The sequence below is a fragment of the Crocuta crocuta genome, unplaced genomic scaffold (genome assembly GCF_008692635.1).
Source record: "Crocuta crocuta isolate KB4526 unplaced genomic scaffold, BGI_CrCroc_1.0 scaffold587, whole genome shotgun sequence".
NCBI classification, from domain to species: Eukaryota; Metazoa; Chordata; class Mammalia; order Carnivora; family Hyaenidae; genus Crocuta; species Crocuta crocuta.
In genome coordinates, this window is record NW_027532403.1 from 1188078 (window position 1) to 1213233 (window position 25156).

The 25156-nt window shown below is 43.8% G+C and overlaps 1 protein-coding gene across 6 annotated transcripts in view; it reads right to left on the reverse strand.

The window, feature by feature from the left end:
• The window catches only part of LEF1 (lymphoid enhancer binding factor 1), a 120505-nt gene that overhangs the window by 2835 nt on the left and 92514 nt on the right, over positions 1-25156 (reverse strand). For 3 of the 6 annotated variants that reach the window (XM_077778448.1, XM_077778446.1, XM_077778450.1), the window contains 5 exons: positions 23174-23296; positions 22007-22169; positions 17015-17122; positions 12218-12266; positions 11525-11565 (listed from right to left, as the gene is read on the reverse strand). In XM_077778448.1, the coding sequence (XP_077634574.1) occupies positions 11531-11565; positions 12218-12266; positions 17015-17122; positions 22007-22169; positions 23174-23296 (478 nt within the window). In that variant the 3' untranslated portion in view covers positions 11525-11530. The remainder of the gene's footprint in view (positions 1-11524; positions 11566-12217; positions 12267-17014; positions 17123-22006; positions 22170-23173; positions 23297-25156) is intronic. The other 3 variants (XM_077778447.1, XM_077778445.1, XM_077778449.1) reach the window with 1 other exon arrangement.

Below are 25156 nucleotides of genomic sequence, written 5' to 3' on the forward strand. Positions count from 1 at the left end.
TGGAGCAGACTCTAGTCTTGGCAAAAATCACCCGCTAACCCAACGGAACCAGGAACTCAAAAGGGCAGAGTCACTTATGAAGAGCCCAAGTAGTGAAGGGGTAGCTGGAGATTTCATGGCTGCATCTATTTCTGGAAAATAAATAGCACTAACTCGGAGGCATTAGGATTGTCTAGGCCTTGACAAAAGATGCAAGAAAGGACAAGGGTGGGGTGAGGGATTCCTTCTCCAAAAGCTCAAACACAAGATGCTACCTGACGCTGACACTTCACCAGCTGCAGCCTGGGGTCCGCAGCCCAGCCCCCTGCCCCAGGCTGCCCCCCGGGGGGAGAGGAAACAAGCCCAGTCCTGAGTCCTGAGGCTGAGGCTGAGGTGGAGGAGGGGAAGGTCAGCCCCAGCTGTCCAGGCCATGAGGGGGGGGCGGGGCAGGTCTGTAGGATCAATGTGGGAAGACCCCCCCACCCTGCGTATCAAGTGATACCATTTCCTTGTTCAGAAATGTCGAGGAATCCAAAAAGATGGGCTGGAATAAAAAGATCCTTCTCCCCCCTCCCAAATGTTGCTGGTAAGGAGCAGGACCTTTAAAATGTTTTCAGTAATTACACAAAATCTGAGGAGAGAATATCAGAGCTAAGTTTGGCAAAAGGTAAACAGAGGCAGACTTTAATTGCAGAGTGCCCTAGAGCAGCACACCACACACCTCGTGCCAACTGCCTTGTCCTGCCGCCCAGCCTTGGGGCAAACTGACAGAATCCTGCTATTTCAGGGCGTGAACTCTCCCGCTGCACAGTGTCCTGTGTGTAAAGAGAGGCACAGACTTCTAGAGCAGGAAGCAAGCATGATAGAGCTAGTCGGACCTTGTCATTTTGGAGGACACTGAGGCCCCCAGTCATTGCATGACCGGTGCATGGTGACCCCTAGAGAGTCCCCAAACCCCTGGGGGCCTGTGGGTCACAGGCTCATGACTTTCTTTGTGACTCTGAGGTGGCCTTGTCTGCAAGAAGTTGGTGAGGAAGAAGAAAGAAAAACACGGTCTGCTGAGCGCTGATGTGTCCGGCCTGGGGACACACGCTCTACACGCACAACATCACATGATCACAACAGCCCTCCCACACCGGATTCTGCCCACCTACAGAAAGTGGGGGCCGTGTGAGATTAAACAGCCCTGCCTAAGGTCACCCAACCTAGAGGTGGCAGGATTCACTGTTGAGCCCTAAACGTATGTTCTCTCTACCGTACCTTGGGGCTAAACTGACGTTCACTTTCTTGCCTCCTGCCTCCTTCCAACCATCCGTCTGTCTGTCACTAGTCAACAGCACCGTGGAGGGGGGGCTGCATCTAGACCACTGCCCACCGCAGGCTATTTTGCTCTGCGAGAAAGCGGGATGCTGAAGAGAACAAGACGCATAAGAAGTTAACGTGGAAGTTTAAATCTCCTCAAAGACTGCAAGTAGGACCTACAAAAGCCGGCTCCAGCCCCTTGTAAGCGATCACCACCCAGTATTCGAGAAAGAGGAGAAATGACAACGTGTGGTTAGGAAGGCCGCCACCGGGTCTTCTTTCTGCAGCTGAGTGTGTCCTTAGTCCCCGCACTGGAGACCAGTCAGTCCACCAGCCACAAGCCCTGAAGCAGGGAGGAGCCCAGTGCCTGGAGGAAGGGGCCAGTGCAAAGGCGGGGCTTTGACCCTGTGCTCAGACCCAGGCTATACGTTCCGAGGCAGGGGTACTGAATCCTTGCGGTTTCCTCCCCTGTGGTTGTTCAGAGTGAGTTATCAGTGAAAGCAGACTCTGGCAATGTTGAGAGGATTCTGAGGCAGGCCTGTAACTATTAATAAATCTCTCGAGGGGAATTTCTGGTTTCTATCTGCAGCTATTGGTTTCCCTTCCCGATTGGCCCTTTGGGTGTCCCCTGTGAGTACATACGTCACACAGGCAGGCCCGGCCCCGCCGGTGCATGTCTTACTCACTAGATCTAGATCCTTGCTACTTCTGGAAACAATATGGAAATATTCTCAAAGAAGGGTTGGAATAAGAGAGCCTCAAAACTTCATTTTACTTCTTTAAGATGAAGCGCTTCAGGAGGACAGTAACCACGTAGAGCCACCTCCTCCTCCCATCTCCAAATTCTTTATCCAATTCACATTTCTCTAGAAGTTCTCCCACACCAAAGATGCCAACTTCACCTTCTAAAAATGAGGCAAGAGTGCATACTTTTCAAACTAAGAATTTCCACTGTTAACACGTGTGTGAGTGTGTGTGTGTGTGTGTGTGTGTCTATGCATATGCTACATGGGGTGGCAACAGTGCACTGGGGGTTCAGAGCAGAACTGCAAGCATAGAGCTGGGCTGGGTGTGAACACTGACTCCGTCACACTACCAGGGTTATCCTGGGTGAATGACTCGAATATACCAAATGCCAGTTTCCTCATCTGGAAAATGGAACTAAGAAGTCCCCGTGCTCCATACAGTGGGTTGAGGGGATAAGAGACAGTGTGCATGGTGAGCCTGGCTAGTGCCTGGCATCGGAAGGGCACAATAAAGGTTCATTACTGCAGGGGGTAGAGACTGGGGGTTAAAGACAGATTCAGGTTTGAACCTGACCCTGCTGCCCCCCAGCCACATGACCCTGGACACGTTACCATGTTTTCTCATCCCTGTCCAGGGCTCCTCAAGAGCAGCACGGGGTGACCTAGGCAGAAGCGTCTAGCAGAGTGCCCAGGACACAATGTGTGGACCAGAAACGTTCGTTCCCTTCCTGCTGCTCTAGCCCCAGCAGATTTGGGGGAGGAAGCAGGATTCATGCCATTTCTAGAGCTTCGACAGAAAGTTAAGACCAGTAGAGAAATCTGCAAAATCTCTCTTATCAAATATAAAAGATTTCTTATGAAACAGAGTATCTCCAGAAACACAATGATAATTAAGAAAAGGCATCCCAAAAGAGCAGCCAAAAAGATGTGTTGTGATATTCTCTATCGTGCCTAAAGTTTTAGAAAATTTCAGGTTAGATATGAATTAAAATGTAAGCAAAAAGATGAGCAGTACTCTTTCCGCTGAAATGCGCTCATTTTCCTCTCATTCTGCCAGAAAGACACAGTGACCTCACTGAGGCTCAGGTATGGTTTCAAGCAGGCTCCCCTCGCTCACCTGGAGCTCACCGTCAGCCTCAGTTCTAAAGAACACAGCTGAGGAAAAAGGAAGCAAAAAAGCCTCAAGCTATCATAAATCAAGCTATCGTGTGTCATGAATCAAGGAATTCATGCACAAAAGCAGCACCCTTCCTTAAAAGAGCACCCTCTGTCCACCAACTCAGAGCTCATTTACTTTTAACTTCTAAATTATTCAAATAAGCTTCTTTTTCTGGTTCCTGAATCCATACAACAGAGCAGAGGGACATATTACTTTAGGGGAGGGCAGAGTCTTGGACAGAAAAAGCAGGCAGAGAAATGATAAAGGAGCAGATTTTTTCAAATCCCACATTATCTGCCGTCATTCAGCATAGTGGCCGGCAGCACCGAGTCCTTGTTACCATATACTATATGCACCATAGAGTAACAGCAAGAGGTACTAAGAAATATTTAATTTGAAGGAAAAAGAGGTTGCACTCAAGAGTTAAATGAATTACATGTCTTGGTACTTAAAGAGTTCTCTGGGAAACCATTATCCAGAAGGCCTCATTTCCTCAATTCCAGATGGGTCAGTGAGAAATCCATTCTTTTTAAACTAAATTTGTCCAAAATAATTTTCTTATTCTATAAACTATTCCTATGTGCACTGATCTTAATTTCACGCTCTTTCATGCACAATACTAAACAGCACAAGTCCCAAGAGGGTTTAAATGAGCCACTCCCTCTATTATTTGTTAATGGCACACTATCAACTTTGCTAGCCAAGGCTCCATTTCCCTGTTTCAGTTTCCCACGGCAACTTAAACGCCATTTCTAGCTCTTCCGGCCATTAAAGAGATGAAAAAAATTGGCAGAAAGGGCACTGTAGCACAGGAGAGATTTTAAAAACTTGCAACCCAGGGATGATCATTTCCACTAATGCACAGCTGCTGATCTAACAGATTCCAGTCACCGGCTCACTGGTGAGCTGTCGTGGAAGCTGGTTGGGTTGCCGTGAACGCCGGTTGGGTTGCCGCCTAGCTCCCTCTTGATCATGCCAACTCCAACACCCCCACAGTGAGAGCAGTGTGCCCCGACGGCAATTTCGCGTAGTGCGACCGTCCCCTCTGGCCACAGTGGACCAGGGTAGGAGTCTGACCCCACCTGGGCTGACTGGATTCCCTTTTCTGGAATCTGAATCATCATTTCCTTGGGAGACTGCTACTGTTACAACATGGAAGCTCGGGAGTTCTGGACACACGCGATCAAAGAACTGGGAAAGTCAATCTACAGAAGGGAGAAGGAAGCAATTTTCAGGGACAGATGTAAGCTCAGGAAAAGGACATCTTCCAGTCCTGTCTCTGGGTCATCTGCACTGTTGTCTTGGCTTCCACAAGACGCCGGTGCATCCTTAAGGTAGCCTTCCCCACGCTCCTTACGCCTACATGGGCTGTCTCGATGCCATCAAGGGCTCCCATGCTAGACGTCAGCATAGAGTGTCTGGAAGAGTGGTCAGACTTTGAAAACCCGCACTCCACACACCGCTTAGGCCACATAGTGTCATCATGAAGCCATTTCTCCAGGACGGTGTGACCCAGCCTGTCCTTGCAGCCAGATATCTGGATTTTCCTTACTGAATGTCCCTACTTTGCAGTTCCTATTGAGAGACACTGTAGCCAAGTGTCCTTGCCTTGGGAATTCTTTACAGAGTTTCTACTAATCTGTGACAAGTTCAGCAGGAATTTGAGAACAAACATAAGAGACAGGAAGACACGAGTAGGCCACTGCCTCAGACAGGAACATGTCTAGGGACGGGGCCATGTGGGAGCGTCTCCAGGCCGTCAAAATCTCCGTTTCCTAGGAGAGCAACCTGCTGGCCTGGACAAGACAAATGCAACACCAGCAGCTGCCTGGCAAAATGTCAGGCAGGAAGTCCCCAGCTGGGAAGGGCCTCCTTTTTTTAAAATTTATTTTTTATTGATTATAAAAGAGAGAGCATGAGCATATGCATGCAAGCAGGGCAGGGGCAGAGAAAAAGAGAGGGAATCCCAAGCAGTCTCTCTCTGCACTGTCAGCACAGAACCTGGCATAAGGCTTGATCCCACGAACCATGAGCTCATGACCTGAGCCAAAGTCAAGTGTCAGACGCTTAACTGACTAAGCCACCAAGGCTCCTGCACCTCCTGCCCCCATCAAAGGGCTGCTGCAGGGGTGCTTTGGGAGCATGAGCAGGGTACCCACTGCAGGCTGCATAGCCAGGCCCTGCCCCCGTGCTGTGTCCTACGGGGTTTCCCTGATCTGACAGCCACCTGCTGCAGCCTTTAGGCTCCCTTCCCAAGAGCCCCGAACCCTCACACATCTGCTCCTTGAGTGACAGTTCAAGGTGTGTGACACACTAAGTGTGTGACAAAAAGATGAAAAGTGGAAAGCAGGATGTTATTTTTTTCTCTTTCCCACTTTCAAAACATTTTTTACTTTGAGACTCTGAACAAGCCTAAAGCTTGTGTCGGGCTTTATTATTTTGTAGGAAGGACCCTGGGCTCTGCTTTCTAACTGGCCATGCCAACCAGAAGCAAACAGCCAGAGGCTTACTGGTACCTAATGACTCCACCTGCTCTCGAGGCACAGAACTCAGAGACACGCTGAGGCACTAGTGGCAAGCTCACCAGGGTGAGCATCAGAACCTGTACAAAACGCTGTTCTCCACTGGACCAGACCAGACCACTGGACACAGACTGCTCCCTGACTCCAGAGGGCATGGGTTTGGAAAAGACCTTCTTCAGATCTAGGTCGCATGGCCGGTCCCGAAGGTGGCTCCAGCCCCACTCTGCAGCTCTGTGAGGAGGCTGCGTGAGCACCGGCAGCCCAGGGCCCCCGGCCCTTAATTAATAAAGAGCCCGTCAGGCTCCCCCCCATCACCCTCAAATGCAAAGCTAGAAAGAGTTTTTTAAAAGATGTAAATCTGAGCACTGTGCAACTATTGCATTCTATACTGTACTGGAAATTACCTCTCCCACATACCTCTTGGCCCCAGGGAAATAAAGGCTCAAGTAAAAAACACATTTTAATCTCAGGTTAGCAAACATATATGGTAGAGATTACACCAGAGTCAAAAACCCAAGTGTGTGAGTACATCTGTATATGGGTATCTGTGTGTATCTCTGTGTGTTTTAAAAGGTTTGTGTGCTTTTTTTTTTAAAGGTAGCTTGTTCCTTCTTTTAAACTAGCTCTTTGATGTTATATAATCAAAAGAAATATGTTGAGATATCATAAAAACCTTTTCAATCTATGTAATTTTAAGATGATTGGATTTCTGTATTTGTTAAAGTAAATATTAACAAGCCAATTTGTAAAGGTATGTTTTTAAGTTAGTAAACTTGGAGTGATAATTCTCTCCAGCTTTCCAAAAATTTTAACTCCTATGAATTTTGATTAAGTTGGGGGAAGGGGAAGTTCAGTATCTGATGACAATCTCTGACTTCTGACAAACTCCTGAGATGATACATATTCTAAATAAACTTGGACCAAAACACTGGAAATTCCCAGCAACTTGATCACTATTCTATCAATTCCCTTCATGGCTACACAGCTCAAGGGTTACTTACTCCAGGAAGCCTTCCTTGCTCTCACTCTGATGTAGATTCTTCTTGTTCTTATTTTAACACAATATATCCATCTCCTTTGTAGCACAAAATGCATTATTTTATAATTATCTATCTGTATGTCTTTATGTTCTGAAATGGAAAGCCCCTCCAGGAAGGGACAGAGTCCATTAGCAAGTACCCCCACTGCTTAGTGCCATTTCGAACTTCCAGTGGTCCTCGCTGGATGTTTGCAGAATGAATGAAGAAATGATTGGCATTTACAATAGTGGCCTAGAGTTGGACACAGGAGAATGTGTGCAGGCTCATTCCCTGAGGTCCTGGACTTCCAGAATCCTGCAAGTGACGAGTTAGTCCTAGAAGCTAAGGATGAATTTGGCTTTTTTTTTTTTTTTTAAAAGACCACACAGCTTGGGAATCACCTCTACACTGAGAGAAAGTCTTTTATGCAGCCTGTTTCTAATTATCCTATAAGTTGTTGCAAAGTGTTGAGACTAGGTTAATGCTCATTCGTTTCAACTGGTTTCACCAGCGTGAATACGTGGACAAAACACACAAGCAGAAACACACAGGGAAGTTGGGGCCGCAATGGGGTGTATGAGGAACTGTTAGAAGGCCAGTTTCAGGACACCTGAGTGGCTCAGTCAGTTGAGCATCCGACTTCGGCTCGGGTCATGATCTCACAGTTTAGGGGTTTGAGCCCCGTGTCGGGCTCTGTGCTGACAATTAGCTCAGAGCCTGGAGCCTGCTTCAGATTCTGTGTCTCCCTCTCTCTCTGACCCTCCCCTTCTTGTGCTGTTTCTCTCTCTCAGAAATAAAAACATCCAAAAAAAAAAAAAAAAAAGGCCAGTTTCTATGCTGGGCCGCATGCGACAGCTGCAGTGGTACTTCCAACCAAAAAATGAATGCATTGGATAAAACATATATCTTTTAAGGAGCACAAATACCAATTTTTAGAGCATGTTTTTGTTTCCTGAGGAGAGATTTTCCTTCTTAAGTGGGGATGTTTTCCCTACAGTCCGCTGTCCTCCACTAGTTCAGAGGCAGGAGGGTTCTCTGGCCTTTGTGCTTCAAGCATGGCCATCTAAGCTCCAAGATCTAAGTTAACAGCACTCTTCTTTTAGGACGCCAAGAGCGTGTTAAGTTTTGCTGTGTATATAAGAGAAATAAACCCTCTCAAAAAACATCTTTGTGTTGGAGTCACGATATCCTCTCCTCCTGGGCACTAGGTTCCGTTAGCTCTTCCTCACTGAAGAGATCAGGGGGGATTCAGCTAACATTCAGCAACTTCCCTCCAAACTGAAATCAGTTGCCTGAAATTTCACACCCTGTTGTTGGCAGGATCAGCTCTAATCAAATAGTTTATCTGTCGTGGGCTTGTTGCTAAGGTGAAGCCAGCACTCGTGTCGCTGTATAGTCTGGCGAACAAGGGGCCATATGCTCACATCAGTGGCGAATCAGATTCCCTAACTAGAGGCGATGCTTCTGAGGCCCTTGCGCTGGGTGGAGAAGGGGAGGCCGCAGGTGATCTATACAGGAACTGAAAAATAGCCACACTGTCTACCTGTCATTTTCAAGATCATACAGGTGCTTTAGTAAGTTCTATGGAACCACTCACAGAATGACTATGAACCAGTAAATATAAAGGAGACTTGAGTCTCTTCAACAACACTGGGAGGCAGTGCAGACCATGGAAGAGCAAAGCAGACCAGGAAGTCCGGCCGGAACATGGTATCTCAGAGGCCTAAGGACCCAGCACTTTCGCTTGAGTGGGTAATGGAGGTCTGCTGGCCTTAAAGGACCTGCCCCAGGCCACGCAGTTCAGGAAGGGGCTCCTCTCAGAGCCTGGGTGGCCTCGTTCTCAGGCAAAGTGCTTTCCACAGCACAATGCTTAGTTCCCCTGGTTGTTTCTCTGCCACTGCTCTGGTTTTCAAGGACAGCAGGTCATTACTGGGTATCACTTTCTCAGAAGAGCCTTTCATGACCATCCCACCCAAAGCAGACCCCCCCCCAAGTGAGTCCCTGTTTTGTTTTTATTGCCCTATTTTCCTGTTTACTGTTTAATAACCACCCTCAGCAATGTGAGCACTACAAAAGCAGGGACTTTCTTTGCCTCACTCAACACTGCATTTCCAGGTCTTACGATGCTATCTGGCATGACTTAGGTGCTCAGGAAGTGCTCAACATGGACGTTCAAGTCAACTATTACCCTTACAGGAGTTTCTGAATTCCTAAAACAAAGGGGAAGGGCAGAAGGCAGGGATGGTATCAGTCCTGATTTCCTGAAATCTTTATGAATGTAAATCAGAGCTCCTCTCTGCTCTACAGTTCTTATCAAATGATCCCCAGTGCTGCCTTTGAAGGAGGACAGTGTGGAGGACAGTGACTTCAATGGCTGTGGGACTGGCCCAGCAACAAGAGAAACACTCAGAACTCTGATTAAGTGAAGGAAACCAACCAACTGCAGCAGTTGCTGACAAGTGGGGCGGAGAGGGGTGTGGAGGGAGGGAGCACTTAACTTTTTTTCTGGGATAGAACAGAAGGCCACTTTAACTTTTAGAAAAAATATGGAAGTGACAGGAAAGCACAATGATAGCTGTGACATAAACAAAAGATGTTTGAGATAAATTATATGACAGAGATACACTCTACCTAATCTAGTCTAAAATACTATATACCCTGTTAGTCATTAAGAACACAAAACCAAAGTCTGAAGTGTAGATGTATATTTTTGTATGATTTTCAACAGATATGGCCTTAAAGATTTTGGTGCAAACAGAAGATGGAGTGAATCAGTGAATGTCAATCCTTAGCATGCTGCACTTGTAAAGGAATTTCCATTTAGAGGCAGAGAATGGAAAGGCTGCTGTACATACCTAAGGGCTCAGTGATTAAAAGGACAACATTCTTTAAAAAGAAAAAAAAAAAGAATGCAAAAATAAAATACGAAAGCACGTGTATGTACTTGCCACTAGAATCACTTTCACTACGACACAGGGCCTGTGATTGTCCTCTGTGCTTTTAAGGATCAAGCCAGGAGGCCAGCTCAGAAGAGGTCCTTCATAAGTGGCCATTAAGTTGAAGTAAACATGGACATTGTCTGTGATACTGGTTTTGGGGCCCCTTGTTTGGTCATCTATATGAAGGGCAGATCCTCTTTTCAATCAGGGAAAAGGTTGCCACTCAGTATTAGTTTAGAAGCGTTTTGATCTCAAACTATAATGATGGCACTGGAAGAGCCTGGGGGATCTGAATGAAGATCACAAAAGTCTCACAGAGGACAGGGCGCCTGGGTTAGGTCTCAGTGAGGGGCAGAGGGAAGAAGAAAGGCATACATGAGAAACCACCACAGGCTGAGGTGTTATTCCCGTTGTACAGTTGACGAAAACGAAGACTGAAAAGTTGAAGTAGACTGCCCCGGCAAACAGCTGACTGAAAATTTCTATTTGGTATCAAAATGTCTAGAACCTTCTTTGGGAAAGTCCACTGAAATTTCAGCACCAAAATTAAGTTCTAAAAGATTAAGCTGTGATGNATGCTAATGCTCTCTCGTGAGAAACACTGCACATCTATCCCTTGCTTGGCAAAGGAAAACAGGCTTTCCAAGCACAGGGACGGCATGTGCAGCGCCCACAACGCATGTGGGGAACTGCTAATAATCCTGTTTGCAGGAGGGCTAGGCTGCAGATGAGCAAGAACAGCCGAAGAGAAAGCCCAGGACAGGGCAGAGGTAGACAGGTCCACACTGAGTGGTTTGCGCTTCGTCCAACAAAAAGCACCGACCGTTTTTACATCGGGAAATGACACAATCGATCTGTGTTTTAGCAAATCCCCCTGGGAGCAACAAGGAAGATGAACTGGCAGAAAGGAAGCCTGGCGGCGGGAAAAGTATGCAAAGGCTATTCTCATAATCCAGACAGGAGGTTTGAGAACCTCAGCAAGGGCTGTGGCCATGATGAGTTAAGAGGAAAGATTCACCACAGGCCAAAAAGACCTGCAAGACCTGGGTGTGGGCTGCTGGAGAGGGAGCAGAATCAAATGCAGCTCCTCTGGGAAGAGTTGTCACTGGGAAAGAGGTGAATGCGTGGTGAATTCCAAGGTCAGCAAGACAAGGTCAGTTTACAAAGCCAGGTTCCCACCAGAGCTGGTGGTCAACTGGTCAAAAATACAGTCACTACAGTAAAAAAGCAAAAAACAACAACTAAACATTACGTATAAATACTTGACCAGGATCTACCAATGGTTACCAACACAGAAAAGAACCTGACAGCAGAATAGAGTTACTCAAGTCCCCACGCCGTATTTTTAAATAACAGAAAAAAAAAAATACATAAAACCCCTCTTTCTCACTAGAAACAAATGTATTACTTTTAAGTATCTATAGATCATCTCAACTGAGAAGTCTCTATGGAGCAAAACCTTCTGAGTCCTGGACCGGAACGGGTCTGGGCACCTCACGCTCAGCCCTGGGCTTTCAGAGGAAGAGGGCATTTTGCTTGCTGGTTCTGCCATTTGTCTTTTCAGCAGGGGCGGGGGTTGCCACTGGTCAGTATGGAATGGTGAAGAGTTAAGGGAAGGGGAATGAAGAAAGATTAGAGGGGCAGAAGGGGAAGGAAAGAAGAGAGAAACGCATACCATATTGCAAAAACATAGCCGGTATAAAAACCATCAGATTTTTTCAAAGCGCCAATTTGATTTTGGTGGGGTTTCCTCTTTAAAGGAGCAGTGTTGAATGCATCAGTATGAGCAAGAAGATTCACAAGCAAGTGCCTCTGTTTATAACTAATGTCAGCAGTAGGACCAGAGAGTCGTTCTTACCATGTTTCAGATGTAGGCAGCTGTCATTCTTGGACCTGTACCTGCAGAAAATTGTGTCTTTAACAAATTTTTATTGAAGAGATTTTTGTACATTCCAAACACGAAGTAGCTACAACATCATGTGGGCTCGGATGCTTTACTTTTTTTATGGTTCTTATACCAGCCATTTTTATTTGTGCAGTACAAGTAGTGGCCTTACTTTTAATGACAGAAAAAGGGGAAATAAATAGGACCTCACTCACTGATGCCTTGAATGAATGTCCGGGAAAGGTAAACCCGTTGTCATGTTTTCTGTTTTCAGAAAACCCAAACCACAGAAAAGATTCTCAAGGACATATAAGGTAGCATATTATAAAATCAGAACAGAACACTGTTATTGTGAGGAGTTGTGCAAATGAAAACACAGCAGAAGTGTTACAGAGGCTACAGACAACGGAAGCAAAAACAAGACGAAACACCACCAGGATTCCAGGTGACAGGGTTTGGGGAAGGAGTGTGTAGACAAACCTTCACGCACTCACATTTAAAAGAAAGGTCTTTAAAACATCTCTAAGGCATCTCAGGAAGGAAAGCAGAGTTTACAACATCACAGGTCATAGATGCAGAACAAAAGCAGTGTGTCGAAGATGCCAACAACTTTAAAAGGTATTTGTCAGAAGCAGAGAATTGACTGGAAAGTCACATGGTGCCTACCTGATGTCGACTCCTGGAGTTTCTCTCTCTTCCTCTTCTTTTTCTTACCCTGGAAGAAGCCAGGCACAGGGTCATGTTACAGACTGGACTACGAACACATGGATGAACGTGATACAAAAGCACAAAAGGCAAGCAGTCAACAAAGAGGGGTGCCTCATTCTCCCTCTACCATCTCTACCTAGACACAAAGACAGAGAGAATGAGAGAAAGAGAAAACAAATTCTCACCTCTTTGTGACCTGTCTCTACAGCATCTTATTTAACATTGGTACGGACAGTGGAAGTGGTCTCCCACAGCCACACCAGGCTGAGGAGCTCCTAGGGCCGCGGCCACAGATACCCATACAAGGAAAGCCCACGTAAGGAGGCCTCCTATCACTGACCACCACACTGGGAACCTGCTCCCAGCAGTGTTGGTGAGAAATCTTCCTTATGGTGAATTCTATCACATAATTAAAAGCTCACGATACTGACTGAGGACCTCTCGTCCCCACGGCACAGGCATGACATGATAAAGGACAGCGGCAGCAAGATAAGATAGAACCTGAGAAATGAAAGGTAATTTCAAAGACTGATTTCTGGCAATTAAGGACCTTGTTTCCTAAAACAGACACAGAACCTGAAATCTTAAATACATCTCAAAATCACCTTCTCAGATTTACAGTTTTAAGTCCCACTTATAGTGGTCTACTCTTGCTTTCTTCATGATTTCTCCTAAAAAGTAATTTTAATAGGTAGGTAGAGACACAGTATATGTTGGCTTTTTGTGAACAGTAAATGGCCAATCTGGATTAGGATAGTACTTTCAAATAACCATAACAGAACACATATCTCGTCCACTACCTCTATCTTGTCTGCCATAATAATCACATGAACAAAGAAGAAAACATAGAACTCTAAGATTACACTGAATGTATTATGTGTCTGTATTTTTATGCACCGCAGGATAATTTTTCTTCATGTCACATGACCTTGACCACTGAGGCTTTAAAGCTTTGGAAGGCTGACTCACTGTCCTCACAAACAGCAGATATAAGCGACCGTGGGAAATGGCATATCAGAAATAATGGAGTCCTCTAACGTTATTATTAAAAGTACTCTGGGAGAAGGGGAGCAGAGGGAGAGCATGCTTCTCATGGGCTTCCCCGATCTTCCTTTCAAATGGCATTACTGTTGGTTTTCAGAAGACGCTATGATGTTGTTTCCTGTGTCAGGAACTTCTTCCTCTTTCTCCTCCTAGCTCCCATTTGCCCTTTAACATCTCAAGTGCCAGCTCTTCCAAGAACCTTCTCGGCCCCACCCCACCTCCCTGTCCCATCCCCACCCTAACTTCCCCTCAGGCAGACCTCACCTCTTCCCAATGCCATAACTGGCTGTGTCCCTGAGCCCCTCTCCACATGGCCCTTGGCTCAGATCACCACCTGAGTGTATCAGCCCATCTCTGCCGCTCTGTGCATACCCAGCGACTATGGCCTGCGGCGTAGGACCGCCAATGCCTTTCTGAAATAGCCTACACTACAGGTCTAGGTATAAACCAGTGTTGCAAGAGAACCAACATTTTATGGTAGACTAGAAGATCGAAGTAGTTAGGATGTACTGATGTCAACTTACACAAGAAACTCATTTGTGTGTGGTATATATAAAAATATTTTTCATTAAAAATATATATAATACCGGGAAGCACTGCATTTAAAAGCTCTAGTAATACAAATATCTGGCTGATCTCACCTAAGAAAATATGTGCACTGTTGATTTATGAAGAATTCAGAATAAAAAATAAGGATTGTAAGAACAAATTGAAGTTATAACATCTACGATGCTGTAGAATAGAGCACTTTTTAACACTAAATAGTTGAGATACAATATTTAATGTGATCGCAGCAAGGGTAAGGATGGCATTCTGACAACTAACTTGAAGATAAAAGACATGTATCTTGTTTAGACTCCATTTCGATGCTGTTATTTTAAGATTATCTTTAGCTAAAGTGCTATCACTTACTTGACTTCTGTTTGCCTTAGTAATTAATAGGCTTATTTTTATTGTTATTTAAAAAATGATGTAACAAAGCTGGGTTTTCCCTTCATTCCGGGGGTCCCACAATCAAGTTACACAAAACAATTTCCTCTAAAAACTGTGCAGAAGACAAAAATAAACTCAAAATGGATAAAGGACCTGAACGTGAGACAGGAAACCATCAACACCCNTAAATAAATAAAATAAAATGACTGAAAATAAATTAAAAACAAATAAAAAAAATTGTGCAGAAGAAAAATCTTTAAAGGTCAATTCACATTATACTGGCTTTCTTCAAAACGACTTACTTCCCATCTCTCCATATGGAGAAGAGCAGAGAGAGCCAGAGGGTCAGAATATGTGTTCATCCATTTTTAAAGCTTTATCCTTTCCCTAAGGATCAGAGACAGACACTTCACTCAAAGACATTCAACAAGCAGTGCTACATCTATACAAATCCACAGCACAGCTCCTCCGTGGGCCACATCTGACCAGAAAGATGCTAATTATGGCCCAGAAAACAGAAGCACGGTTCAGGGGAGAGACCTCTTGCTCTACAGCAGTGTTCTGTTACCGCTAGTTACCGCTGCAGAGAAGGCCAACTGCACAGATTCTGAATGTCTGGGAGGGCCAGGTAGAACCGGCAGCTTAGCCACTACCCGGCCCTGGACCAATGACTTAACCTGTCCAACTCCTCAATACCCCTCATCTATAACCTGCGATAACATTGTTGCTCTCCCTGAATTACTATGAGGATTAGAAAACATCACAGAAGACATGTAAGACAGTTCTGGATAACGGGCACATGGCAGGTACTAGAACAACCAGCCGGCAGCTCAGGAGAGTCTGATGAGCTGCTGCTTCCAAGGAACAAAGAGCACGGCTCCTCCTTCCTTTGTGGCCACAGTTGGAGCCACAGTGAGCTCCACATGGCCACCAGCAGTGACTGTTTTTGGAGCACACTGCAGGAAACAAATGTATTCCAGAAGTCTTGGTGTCGTATGGGACATATGACCTCAGACCTGCGGCCAACAGGACCATCGACCCCAAGAGTCACACAGTAAATTACATATCGATTAACGGCTTCACCCTCACACTTTTCAAAAGGGACCATTCCTAGACCTGATATTAAGACTGTCCTCGCTGGCTTTTCTAAGGTCAGACTCTCATGGAGCACGAATATGATCTTCGAAACTTTAAATTGGGAGCTTAAATAATCAAAACCATTCCCTTCCATAAAATATAAAACTGAAATCTATCATTTATAATACACTTTTTCTTAACAGTCTTTGCTGTATCAAGACCACATTAGCAAAATGTTCAAATTCTAAAGAAAGAAGATAACGGGCTCTATAAATGGAGTATTTCTGGCCAAATGGTACATTAAAAAAAATATAATACCTACTCCATCTGAATAAAATACATAATAGACATCAAGGTACATTAATGTGAAACAAAAAAAATTGTGTTAATCCAGTTTTGATTAGCTCGTGGCAAAACAGTCACTTGAGTACATTCTTTTCAAGAATTGTAAAATAATGTCCTTTTGAAAAGAAATTTGACAATAAGCGTCAAAGAGCCTTTAAAATATTTACATCCTTTAACTCAACAATTCCACTACTGTGAACCTATTCTATAGAAATAACAGCCCTAAGCACAGAAAAAAAGTTGTTATGCACAGATACCTTATTTCCAATCACAAAAAAATAGGAACCTAAATATCTAAAAAACAGTAATAAAAATGGTAACTTGTGACATTCACACAAAATACTACATAGCCATTAAAATGGATATACAGAAACACTATGCCAGAACAGAAAAGTGCTTATTATATATAAGAGTAAGCATGACACAAAAGTGTACATCACACACACACATACTTCTTTCCATGTAAAAAAAACCATACACACAGAAAAAATACCTGGAAGATAAAGTAACTAGTCATTACTAATGTTGCCTTTACATGAGGAGATTATGAGCTTTAAAAAAAAAATCTTTTTCAACATTTTAATGAGAAGGTTTTCTTGGATTAAAGTTTTACCTAAAAAAATGTGCCATATAACCAAAGGAAAAAATTATGGTCGCTCAAAGCTTGCAAAATGCAATATATCCAAGAAATCTTGATTATAAAGTTCATTAACTTCCAAGAGTAGGAAATAGTACGAGCATTACATATACAGTAGTCCCCGCCTGTCTGTAATTTTGCTTTCCACGGTTTCGGGGCGCCAGTCAACCAGGGTCTGGAAGCAGGCGATCTTCCTCCTGACATAGTGTCAGAGGGTCAGCAGTAGCCCAACTCAACATCACAGCCTAAGTGAGTCACCTCGCTTCATCTCGTCACGCAGGCATTTTGTCATCTCACAGCATCACAAGAAGGCTGAGGACAGTATAAGAAGATATTTTGAAGAGGGAGAGACCACATTTACATAACTTTGAGTACAAGAAATTGTGATACTTCTTCTATTTTATTGCCAATCACTCACTGTGCCTAGCTTATAAATTTTATCATAGATGTGTATGCACAGGAAAAAACGCAGTTTCTACAGGAGTCAGTACTATCTGCTATCTGTGGTTTCGGGCACCCACTGGGAGTCTTGAACCCTCTCCCTGTGGGTGAGGGGGAGTGGGGGAGCCACTGTACTCTGAAACACATTTCCATCACAGAGATAACCGGAAGAACAAATGAGTGAAAGCAGAGAGCTGTTTACAGGGATGGCAGGGAGGCATGGCAGCAGCGGGGAGAGCAGACCTGACCCACACCACACACACCCAGGAGGAGCTTACATAATTGTCTCTTGCAGACCAGCCTGGATAGAGCTGCATATGTAGCTGTCTTTCCTTCCGTGCTAATTCATAATATTTAGCCTGCTCTTCACGGGAGAGGGCATGCCACTAAAACAAAAAGAGGAAGGGAAAACAAAAATCAAATGAAAGTCAAGTACCAACAATATATATTTCATGTTTCAAACGTTAAAGAATGAAGATAATAAGCACTTAGGCTCTGATTTATTTTTAAATGACAGAAGAGCAAGAGCGGCGGAAATCCACTCATCAGGAGTCTGGTGGCGAGAGCGAAACTCAAACTTTGCTCTCTCTATCCTGTTCTCCGATATCACATGAAACACATCAAAGGCAATTAAAGAATCCAAAGTAAAATGATCTGTCACTCACCCTTTCTGTCTTCCAATATAAATTGGAGAGAACTTTCACTGGTGACCTCAACACCCAACTCAGCCCTTTTTCATAGTTTGTACCATATTCTGATATTTGAGACTGAGCACCATGTATTTATACAAAACGTGATAAGTTCCAGATGTCTTTTCCACCCAGACACAACCTCACCTCACACAGACTCTCTCCCACTCTGTCATGTGAAGAGCCTGAAACCTTCATCCTATGATGCAGTCTATAAAGCAAGACCTCAAGTCAGTCTGTCTGATTCCCCGCACCTTTTCCTCACACTTGTAGAAACGTCACTGTCTAGAGGGAGCGCATGGACAACCCTGTCAACTGCACATGCACTCCTCATGGCTATGGTTTCAGCTTCCTTCTGGTGGAAAACAAGGGACATTGTCTAGGTTTATTCTGCCATCCAGAATCTGAGCCTGTAGTATCTAAGTTGGAGAATATAAGGGCTGATACCCGCACACCTTCCATTCCCTTTTAATAATGGCCATAATTATGTATCCCATACAGCGAGATAGCTTACGTAGGAAAGGCATCTGTTTGGGAATTTAACAGTGTGCTTATTTTGCACACTGTTTTGCATATGTTTGCACACAACTTGCTCCAGGTCCCCCAGCAGGCAGTTTTCAAGTATTCTCCCCACTTATTCAATGCCAGGATCTATCAGAGAACCTTCTGGGAGAAACAGCTGGGCTTTGAGGGACCAACTGGCCAGAGGGGGCGGCACGGAGACACGGCAGCGGGGACAGCAGACCTGACTCACGCCACACACACCCAGCTCTGGGTTAGCTCCTGGCTCCCCACTCCTGCTCACTCTCAGCTCCAGGGTGCTAGAATATTCTTTCTCATTCATGGCTGCCCTGGCTATTGACTTTAATTTCCTGTCAAGTTTTAAAAAAAATGAGGAAGAGAAAAGAAAGGTGTGGCTAAACTGGGGAAAGGATGGAAGACTGAGGGAGAGAGGTGACGAGAGAGAAAGAGTTCTCCTGGAAGAAACTAAGTCCTCATCAGTTTGGACCTGGCTCCTGAGATACGGCTGCGCAGTGTTCCTCAAGGAAGCTAACACCTGCTGCTCCTATTTCTTAAAAGACCAGTAACCTTATCTCAAGAACACCAGTAACCTGCCGCATCTTACCCTCCCACCCCAGCCTCCGGCGCACGCAGTGCCCAGGGGCAGGGCAGCGGCTTCTCGTTCCTCTGGAAGTCCCCTCAGTGCCCGGGCCTCTGCATTAGATAGGGCAGATGGCTTATTTTTGAACTGTTTTAAAAGTGCCAAGTATCAAGTAGCTAAGAAGCAGGACACACAGCAGGACTTGGTCCGGACTTGAAGGCAAATCAGCTAGTGTGCTTTCCTTTTAAAAAATGATGGGGGGTGGCAGGATGGGTACTGGGGAGGTGGCAAGGAAAAAAAAAAAAACCCTGAAAAAGTTACGTGAGACACAGTTCTTTGTACTAGCAGAGTAAGCACAGTTAGTGAAATCAAGCCTGAGGAGGAGGCACGTCTGGGACAACAGTGTGAGGTTAAGCCAGGCTTCTACCAACAGCTGGCCTTCCTAAGTCTGGAACACTGACCCAGTGCCAGAGACCTACACAGGGAGGGAAACCAAACTGGGCACAGTGGAAAAGATCAGCCTTGATTATCTGTTTGTTTGTTTGTTTTTGAGAAACGACTAATCACCAATATTTACACAGCGCTGGTGCTATGATTGGCAAGAGGCAAAATGTTACCAAAAAGGAACAAAGAGGGAGACAAAAAGGAAAAAAAAGTAGACATATGCTTTCCGTAAATTTGTTTATTCATGTGACAAGTCAGAGTGCTCTTATACCAATAAGAGCAATACATATCAGTATAATTTTATATAGTTTATGACAGCTTTATAAGTTGCTACGAAAACCTGGAATAAGTTTTTACAAAACCTCTCTCTCAAAGTATGTACGGAGGTTGGGTCTTCTACCAAAGCAACCAGTTATTTTCCACCTAAGACAGGACACAGGTTGACAAAACTGAGCAAAATGCAAGGAGAAAAACTGGGCCACAAACTATTTACGTGAATTTCCAATTGCTTTTAGTTCCCTGATATTCCTAATGCACAAAATCTACCCACAGATAAAAGATCACTTAGCAGAGTAAAACAATGGTATTAAAGCCTTATTATAAATGAAAACAAAAAACCCAGTACAAACTAGAAAGATGGTCTTTCTTTATAGGATTTTCTGCAACACAATAGGCTAAAAACACTTTTCTATTTCTTGCTTACTGAAAAATTGAGTTCGTTTTTTAAAAAATCAAATGTCATGGTCAAGATGTTACAAGTTGTTGGGAAAATATTTAACTTGAAAAGAGTGTTTACAGTTCCAAGATAAAAAAATTCTGACAGTAAATTTGCAGTAAATGGACCTCCTTTAACAGCCCGGAAGGTCTGAAAAGGCTTACTTTAAAGGAAGATTTGTACTATTATTATTTATACCATGAAAAAGAAAACTTTAATTCAAATGTCTGAACATTTCTTTTTAGAGATATGCTGGTGATGAGTAAAAATCAAAAGATAAAATGTTCCAGGGTGGATTTAAGCTCCACTTTTAAGAGTTCTAATTATCTCAGTGTAAAACTCATGATTTTAAAGCCAGGAACTTTAAAGAACCAGCAGGGACTGGCCTGCCAGAGGGGAGCGATGAGAGGACAGAACACCTGATCTTAATCAGCGAGCTCGGAGACCTATAAATAGAAACAGGTGTCCAAATCAAAGACAGAACGAGACCCCAAATGAGAACCATCCTTTAGGACACATGCTCTGATCTGGGGATCGTTAAGGGAGCTGAGAAAGTAGCAATTGTTGGAAACGTGCATTAAAAAAAGGAAGCAAACCTCCGTGTAACATCCTTACTTACTCTCTTGAGCAGGAAAATAATTCCCACTGGTGGGGCCAGGGGACCTTTAACTCAAAAAAGAAAATAAGCTGAAAGTGTTATTCAAACTGAAGGAAGCACATCAACCCTTCTTTCCCTCTGGTTTCTTCTTTTAAAGGGTTGGGGGAATGGTCATCAGCCTTTGAGCTTTCAAGGCGAAGTTCCTCAAAGATGATGGGAATCATTTATCTGCTATGCTCTGGCTTGGGAAATCATTGTAATTATTGTTATTAAGTGTTTAAGAATCCACAGGGAGGGAGAGTTTTGTACACAGGGCACCAAGAAAGCTATAATCTGCCACCACACCCTACCCCCTGAAAGCTGGGTGTCCTGCAGATAGGAAATAACTGCATTTTTATTCTATCCAACAGGAATCAATAATGCAAGAAGGCCTGCTTCCCTCCATCTGTTCACATGGCCTGGAAACCTCCTGAATGTCTTACGTTATAAGTGTTGAAACTTATTAGGTTTGTATCAAACATGGTAAAAATTATCCACAACAAAAGCTAAAACACGGTCGTCTAAGTTTCACAAAGGTTGTCAGACCTTCGCCTAAACGTCCATTTACAAATCATGAATTTCTTGAGAGGTTGCAAAAACAAACACACCAGGTCATAATTTAAGTAGGTATCACACATATAGGAAGAGCATCAACAAATTAAAATGAAGCATTTCTAAAATAATCATTTTACCACCATTCTTCAGATACCTAACATTTAAAACCATTTTGATCCTGAGAAAAGCACCTGGAAACATTTCCTAGCCTATGGGCTGGTGGGTAAAGTGTCTGTCCTAGTTGTAGCCTAGTGTCTGGTATACAGTAGGCGATCAGAAAAATATCTTGGCATGGGTAAAAGGAGGAATGGAAAGAAAAGGGACAATCCAGGAATCATGCACATATGCACTTTAAGAACCAGAGAGCAATTTTTCTAGAGTAAAGATTTCTCTGGCCCATATGAATTCTTCCAGTTAAAAGCTTCTGAGTAGAACAGATCTACTTCTGTCTTGGAAGGAGTGGCTACTTGTGTTTGCCAGGGTTTTTCCAGAAGCCTGGCTGATACTACATGGCCTTTCTATGGCTCCCTATGTGGGCCAAGTGCTTTCCTGCTTCAGACAGGAGTTCACACACCTGTCACTGTACCTGGGGGAGCTCCATCTCTCTCCACTAACCACTTGGTTAACTCCTACTCCTCATTCAGGTCTCAGCTTAAACATTATTTTCTTACAAGGGCCCTTCCCTAGCCCCCTGTTATTCTTTCTCATAATCTTACTCTTTCCATTCACAGTATTTACCACAATTTTAATTAACCACTGGGTAATAATCTAACATCTGCATCCTGTCACAAAACTTTAAGCTCCATGAAGACAGAGACCATATCTATTTTATCCAGCAATTATTATCTAATGCCTACCAGAGTACCTGGCACATGAAAGACACCCAATAAATGATAGCAGGGCAAACAGTTAACATTTACAGGAGGTTTTCTATGTGCTAGGTACAAGGTTGTGTACAATGCATTCTATCATTTAATCCTCCTAAAGATTATTAACCTATCTTGTTCTCTTTGTTACTTCCCAAAGTGGCTGGGGATTATATAAATACATTCTATGACTACCTTTAAGGAAACAGTTTCAAGGTCACCATAAACATTTACACACACACACCCTCCCCCGGCTACTTACCCTTCTGCCCAGAATCTGGTTGATAGCTGCACTTTCTTTTAGAGTACACTCAGCTACAACATTCGCTCTCATTTCTTTCATGTATAACATAAAAGCGTTCAGAGGCTTCTTAATGTGAGGTCTTTTTGGCTCCTGTTCCTTTCTCTGTTCATGCTGAGGCTTCCTAAAAGGTGGTTGGGATGGTATGGGGTGGGGAGTGCAGGGAGGGACAGGGGAAGGAAGAGATGGGAGGAGAGAAGCAGAGCATCTGTTCATGTCACCAGTCAAACTCAGGCTGGGGACATCCCTCTAGGAGGGCGATCAGAACTGCATCCACTTAGAAGAACAACTCATTGGGAGTAAGGATCCTTTGGATTGAGAAAGTTTATCTATAGCCACAGAAGTGTTTGACACAAAATGTAAATGGGTTTAGGAAGATGCTCCATCGAGGACCCTGAGGCTCAGCTCCTCGGCTATCTCAGGAAAAGGTAAACACACAGTATGGGGAGTTATTCCTCTTTCAGAACTGAGGTTCTTAACTTTTTTGGGTCAAGGGCCCCTTTGAGGAGCTAATGAAACTCTAGACTCCCTCCCCCAAGCAAATGCATGTTGGCTTTGCCTACATGTGCAGGGGTTTTATGGACTGCCATATGCACCCTGCCGCTCCAACCTCCCATCCTAGTCTACAGATCCTAGATTAAGAAACTCAGTCACTAATCTCGCCAGGGAACTGAGGCCTGCAGTAACAGCCTGGGACAAAACCTGGCCTGACGGGGGACCTTGGGCGTGGTTGTCCCTTTCCATTGACTTCTGTGCTTTCGAAGCCTCAAGCAGGGTGAAGTGCATGGCCAGGAGGAAATGCAAGGAACCTTCCCGTCTACTTCCCTCAGGTACCATCAGGTACTCCCCAACAATCAGAACCCAGTTAAAACCTGGTAGTCAGTGGCTAAAGCAGCTCCAGATTATTCAATGCCCACACTCTGAAGAGTACTCCGTTTTGGTGAGGTTCCCTTGATCTTTTGAGGTCTCTGCTCCTTTCCAACCTTAAATTCAGCTGCCTAAAGTCCTCAGGGGCAGAACTTTTCATAATAAAAGAGGGGGGAAATATTCAACAGTTGCTGGAAGAAACTGTTTAAATCCTCACAGTAGCTTACAGGCAATCACAGGTGAAACCAGACGCATACTCACACGTGCATTAGGTCGCTGTCAGTGTGGGGATGCTCCTGTTTGACCTGAGGCGTTACGATAGCTGGATGAGGGATGCCAGTTGTGTGGGGACCAGGAGGACCAGGAATCATATGATGGGAAAACCTAAAAGAAGGAAAGAAAGCAGATGCACTAGTGGCTGCTGTAGCAAAAGGAGGCAGAACCCTGAAACAATCCACTAACTGCTGTTGACTGAGAGTGAAAACATCTCTTTAAACGTGAGAGTATTAACTACAAATTAGAGTGGGCCAATAATTAATTGCTTTCTGTATTCAGGTGGAACATATTTATACGTATTCCTTGTATAACAGATTTTTTCCCCAAACTAATAGAATCAGACATTTTTCCTGGGAGGGGTCTAGGTCACAGAATTAAAAAAAAAAAAAAAAAAAAAAAAAAAAAAAATTTTTTTTAAAAAAAAGTTTTTAAAAAAAAAAAAAAAAAAAGGGACTTTTCTTGCAAAGCAGTTTTTAAAGAAGAAATTCAGTTTAGTGTAATTGCTGGAAACATAACACTGTATTAGGATCTGGCTTTTTAAATGATTTTTAAATGATAGCTAAAGATACCACATTAAAGTATCTCTGCCTACATTCCTAAGCAAACTGCCACATTAATTAAGTCTTCTCATATTATTGGCTTCTTTATTGATATTAGGAGAGAACAATGAGAAAATAAGGGACAGGGAGGGGTTTTTTATTTTAGCCCCCAATTTAATAAAGTTACCATCGACATCATCCAAAATAATCTTTTACACAGAAAGAAAGTAATGTTTGAGAGATCTAGCCTTGTGGAAAACTGACAATAAAATTAAGGGTAAGGATACAGTTCTGCAGCAGGTAGAAACTACAGATGCTAAAGGCTTTTCTCCCTAGTATGCTTGGTACAGCATAAAAAAATCATCTTAAAATATCCACCACCATACATCACAAAAGAGGGCAACTGCCATGCAAGAAAAATAAAAGAGTACTTTCAATAAGTGCTTTGGATAAATTTGAATATCCTGTAGAAATTTTTGCTTTTCAAACTGTTTTAAAGTAAACATTTACTTCAACAAGAACAATGTTGTCAGGTCTTTTATCACATCCAGCACAATTAACTCCTTCATCTGAGAGGGAAAGGAGGCACTCTGCTTGGATCAGAAACAAATTTTTAAAAATTAAGGAGGCATGGGAAAAATACAAATATTTGATTAAATAATGATGCTCTGCTTACTTGAATTGTTTGCAAAGATACATGATGCTGGTTATTTGCATGGGAGAAAATACTGTCATCAGAGAGTTCTTACAATGTTAAAAGGGTAAATATATATTTGGGGGAAAAGGTATTAATCAAATGCCCTCCCTAGATTTACAATTTGCTGAGCAAATGATGATTTTTTTTTTAAAGCTGAAATTCTCCCCAGAACTTGGGAATTGCATACCTATGTAAGAAGTACAGATTCACAACCGGTTAGCAGCCCAACAGTTTGCCTTCCAGCACAGTACTGCTAGCTCCCCTGGACAAGCCACAGTAAACACACAGATGGTGCACAAGTGTGTGTGTACATCAAGCACAGGGCACAGACGCCATCCTCTCAGAAGCAGAAGCATTACACAGAGCAGTGTGGCACGGCAGGTCTCACAGGGCTGTGCTTGAACTAACACGTCCACACAGGGCCTGATTCACACACTAGGACACACACCCCGCACGGCCTGTCAGCTCGTAAGCACCATTCCTTCTCTTCTGACAGCCTTGGTCCAGGAAGGCTCGAGACTATCTGGGCATTTTCAAACACTGTCACATTAAGCTGCTACAACTTTCCTCCAAGAGAGCAAATTACAGAACTCAGACCAAACCAGTCTTCATCCTTCCCCCTACCCCACCCGGACTCCCAGCATATTCTGAATCAAACAAGCTCTTCTTCTAACGTCTGCTTTCTGGACATGTCACATCCCATGGTCAGGTGGCAGTAAATGCTTTTGGATG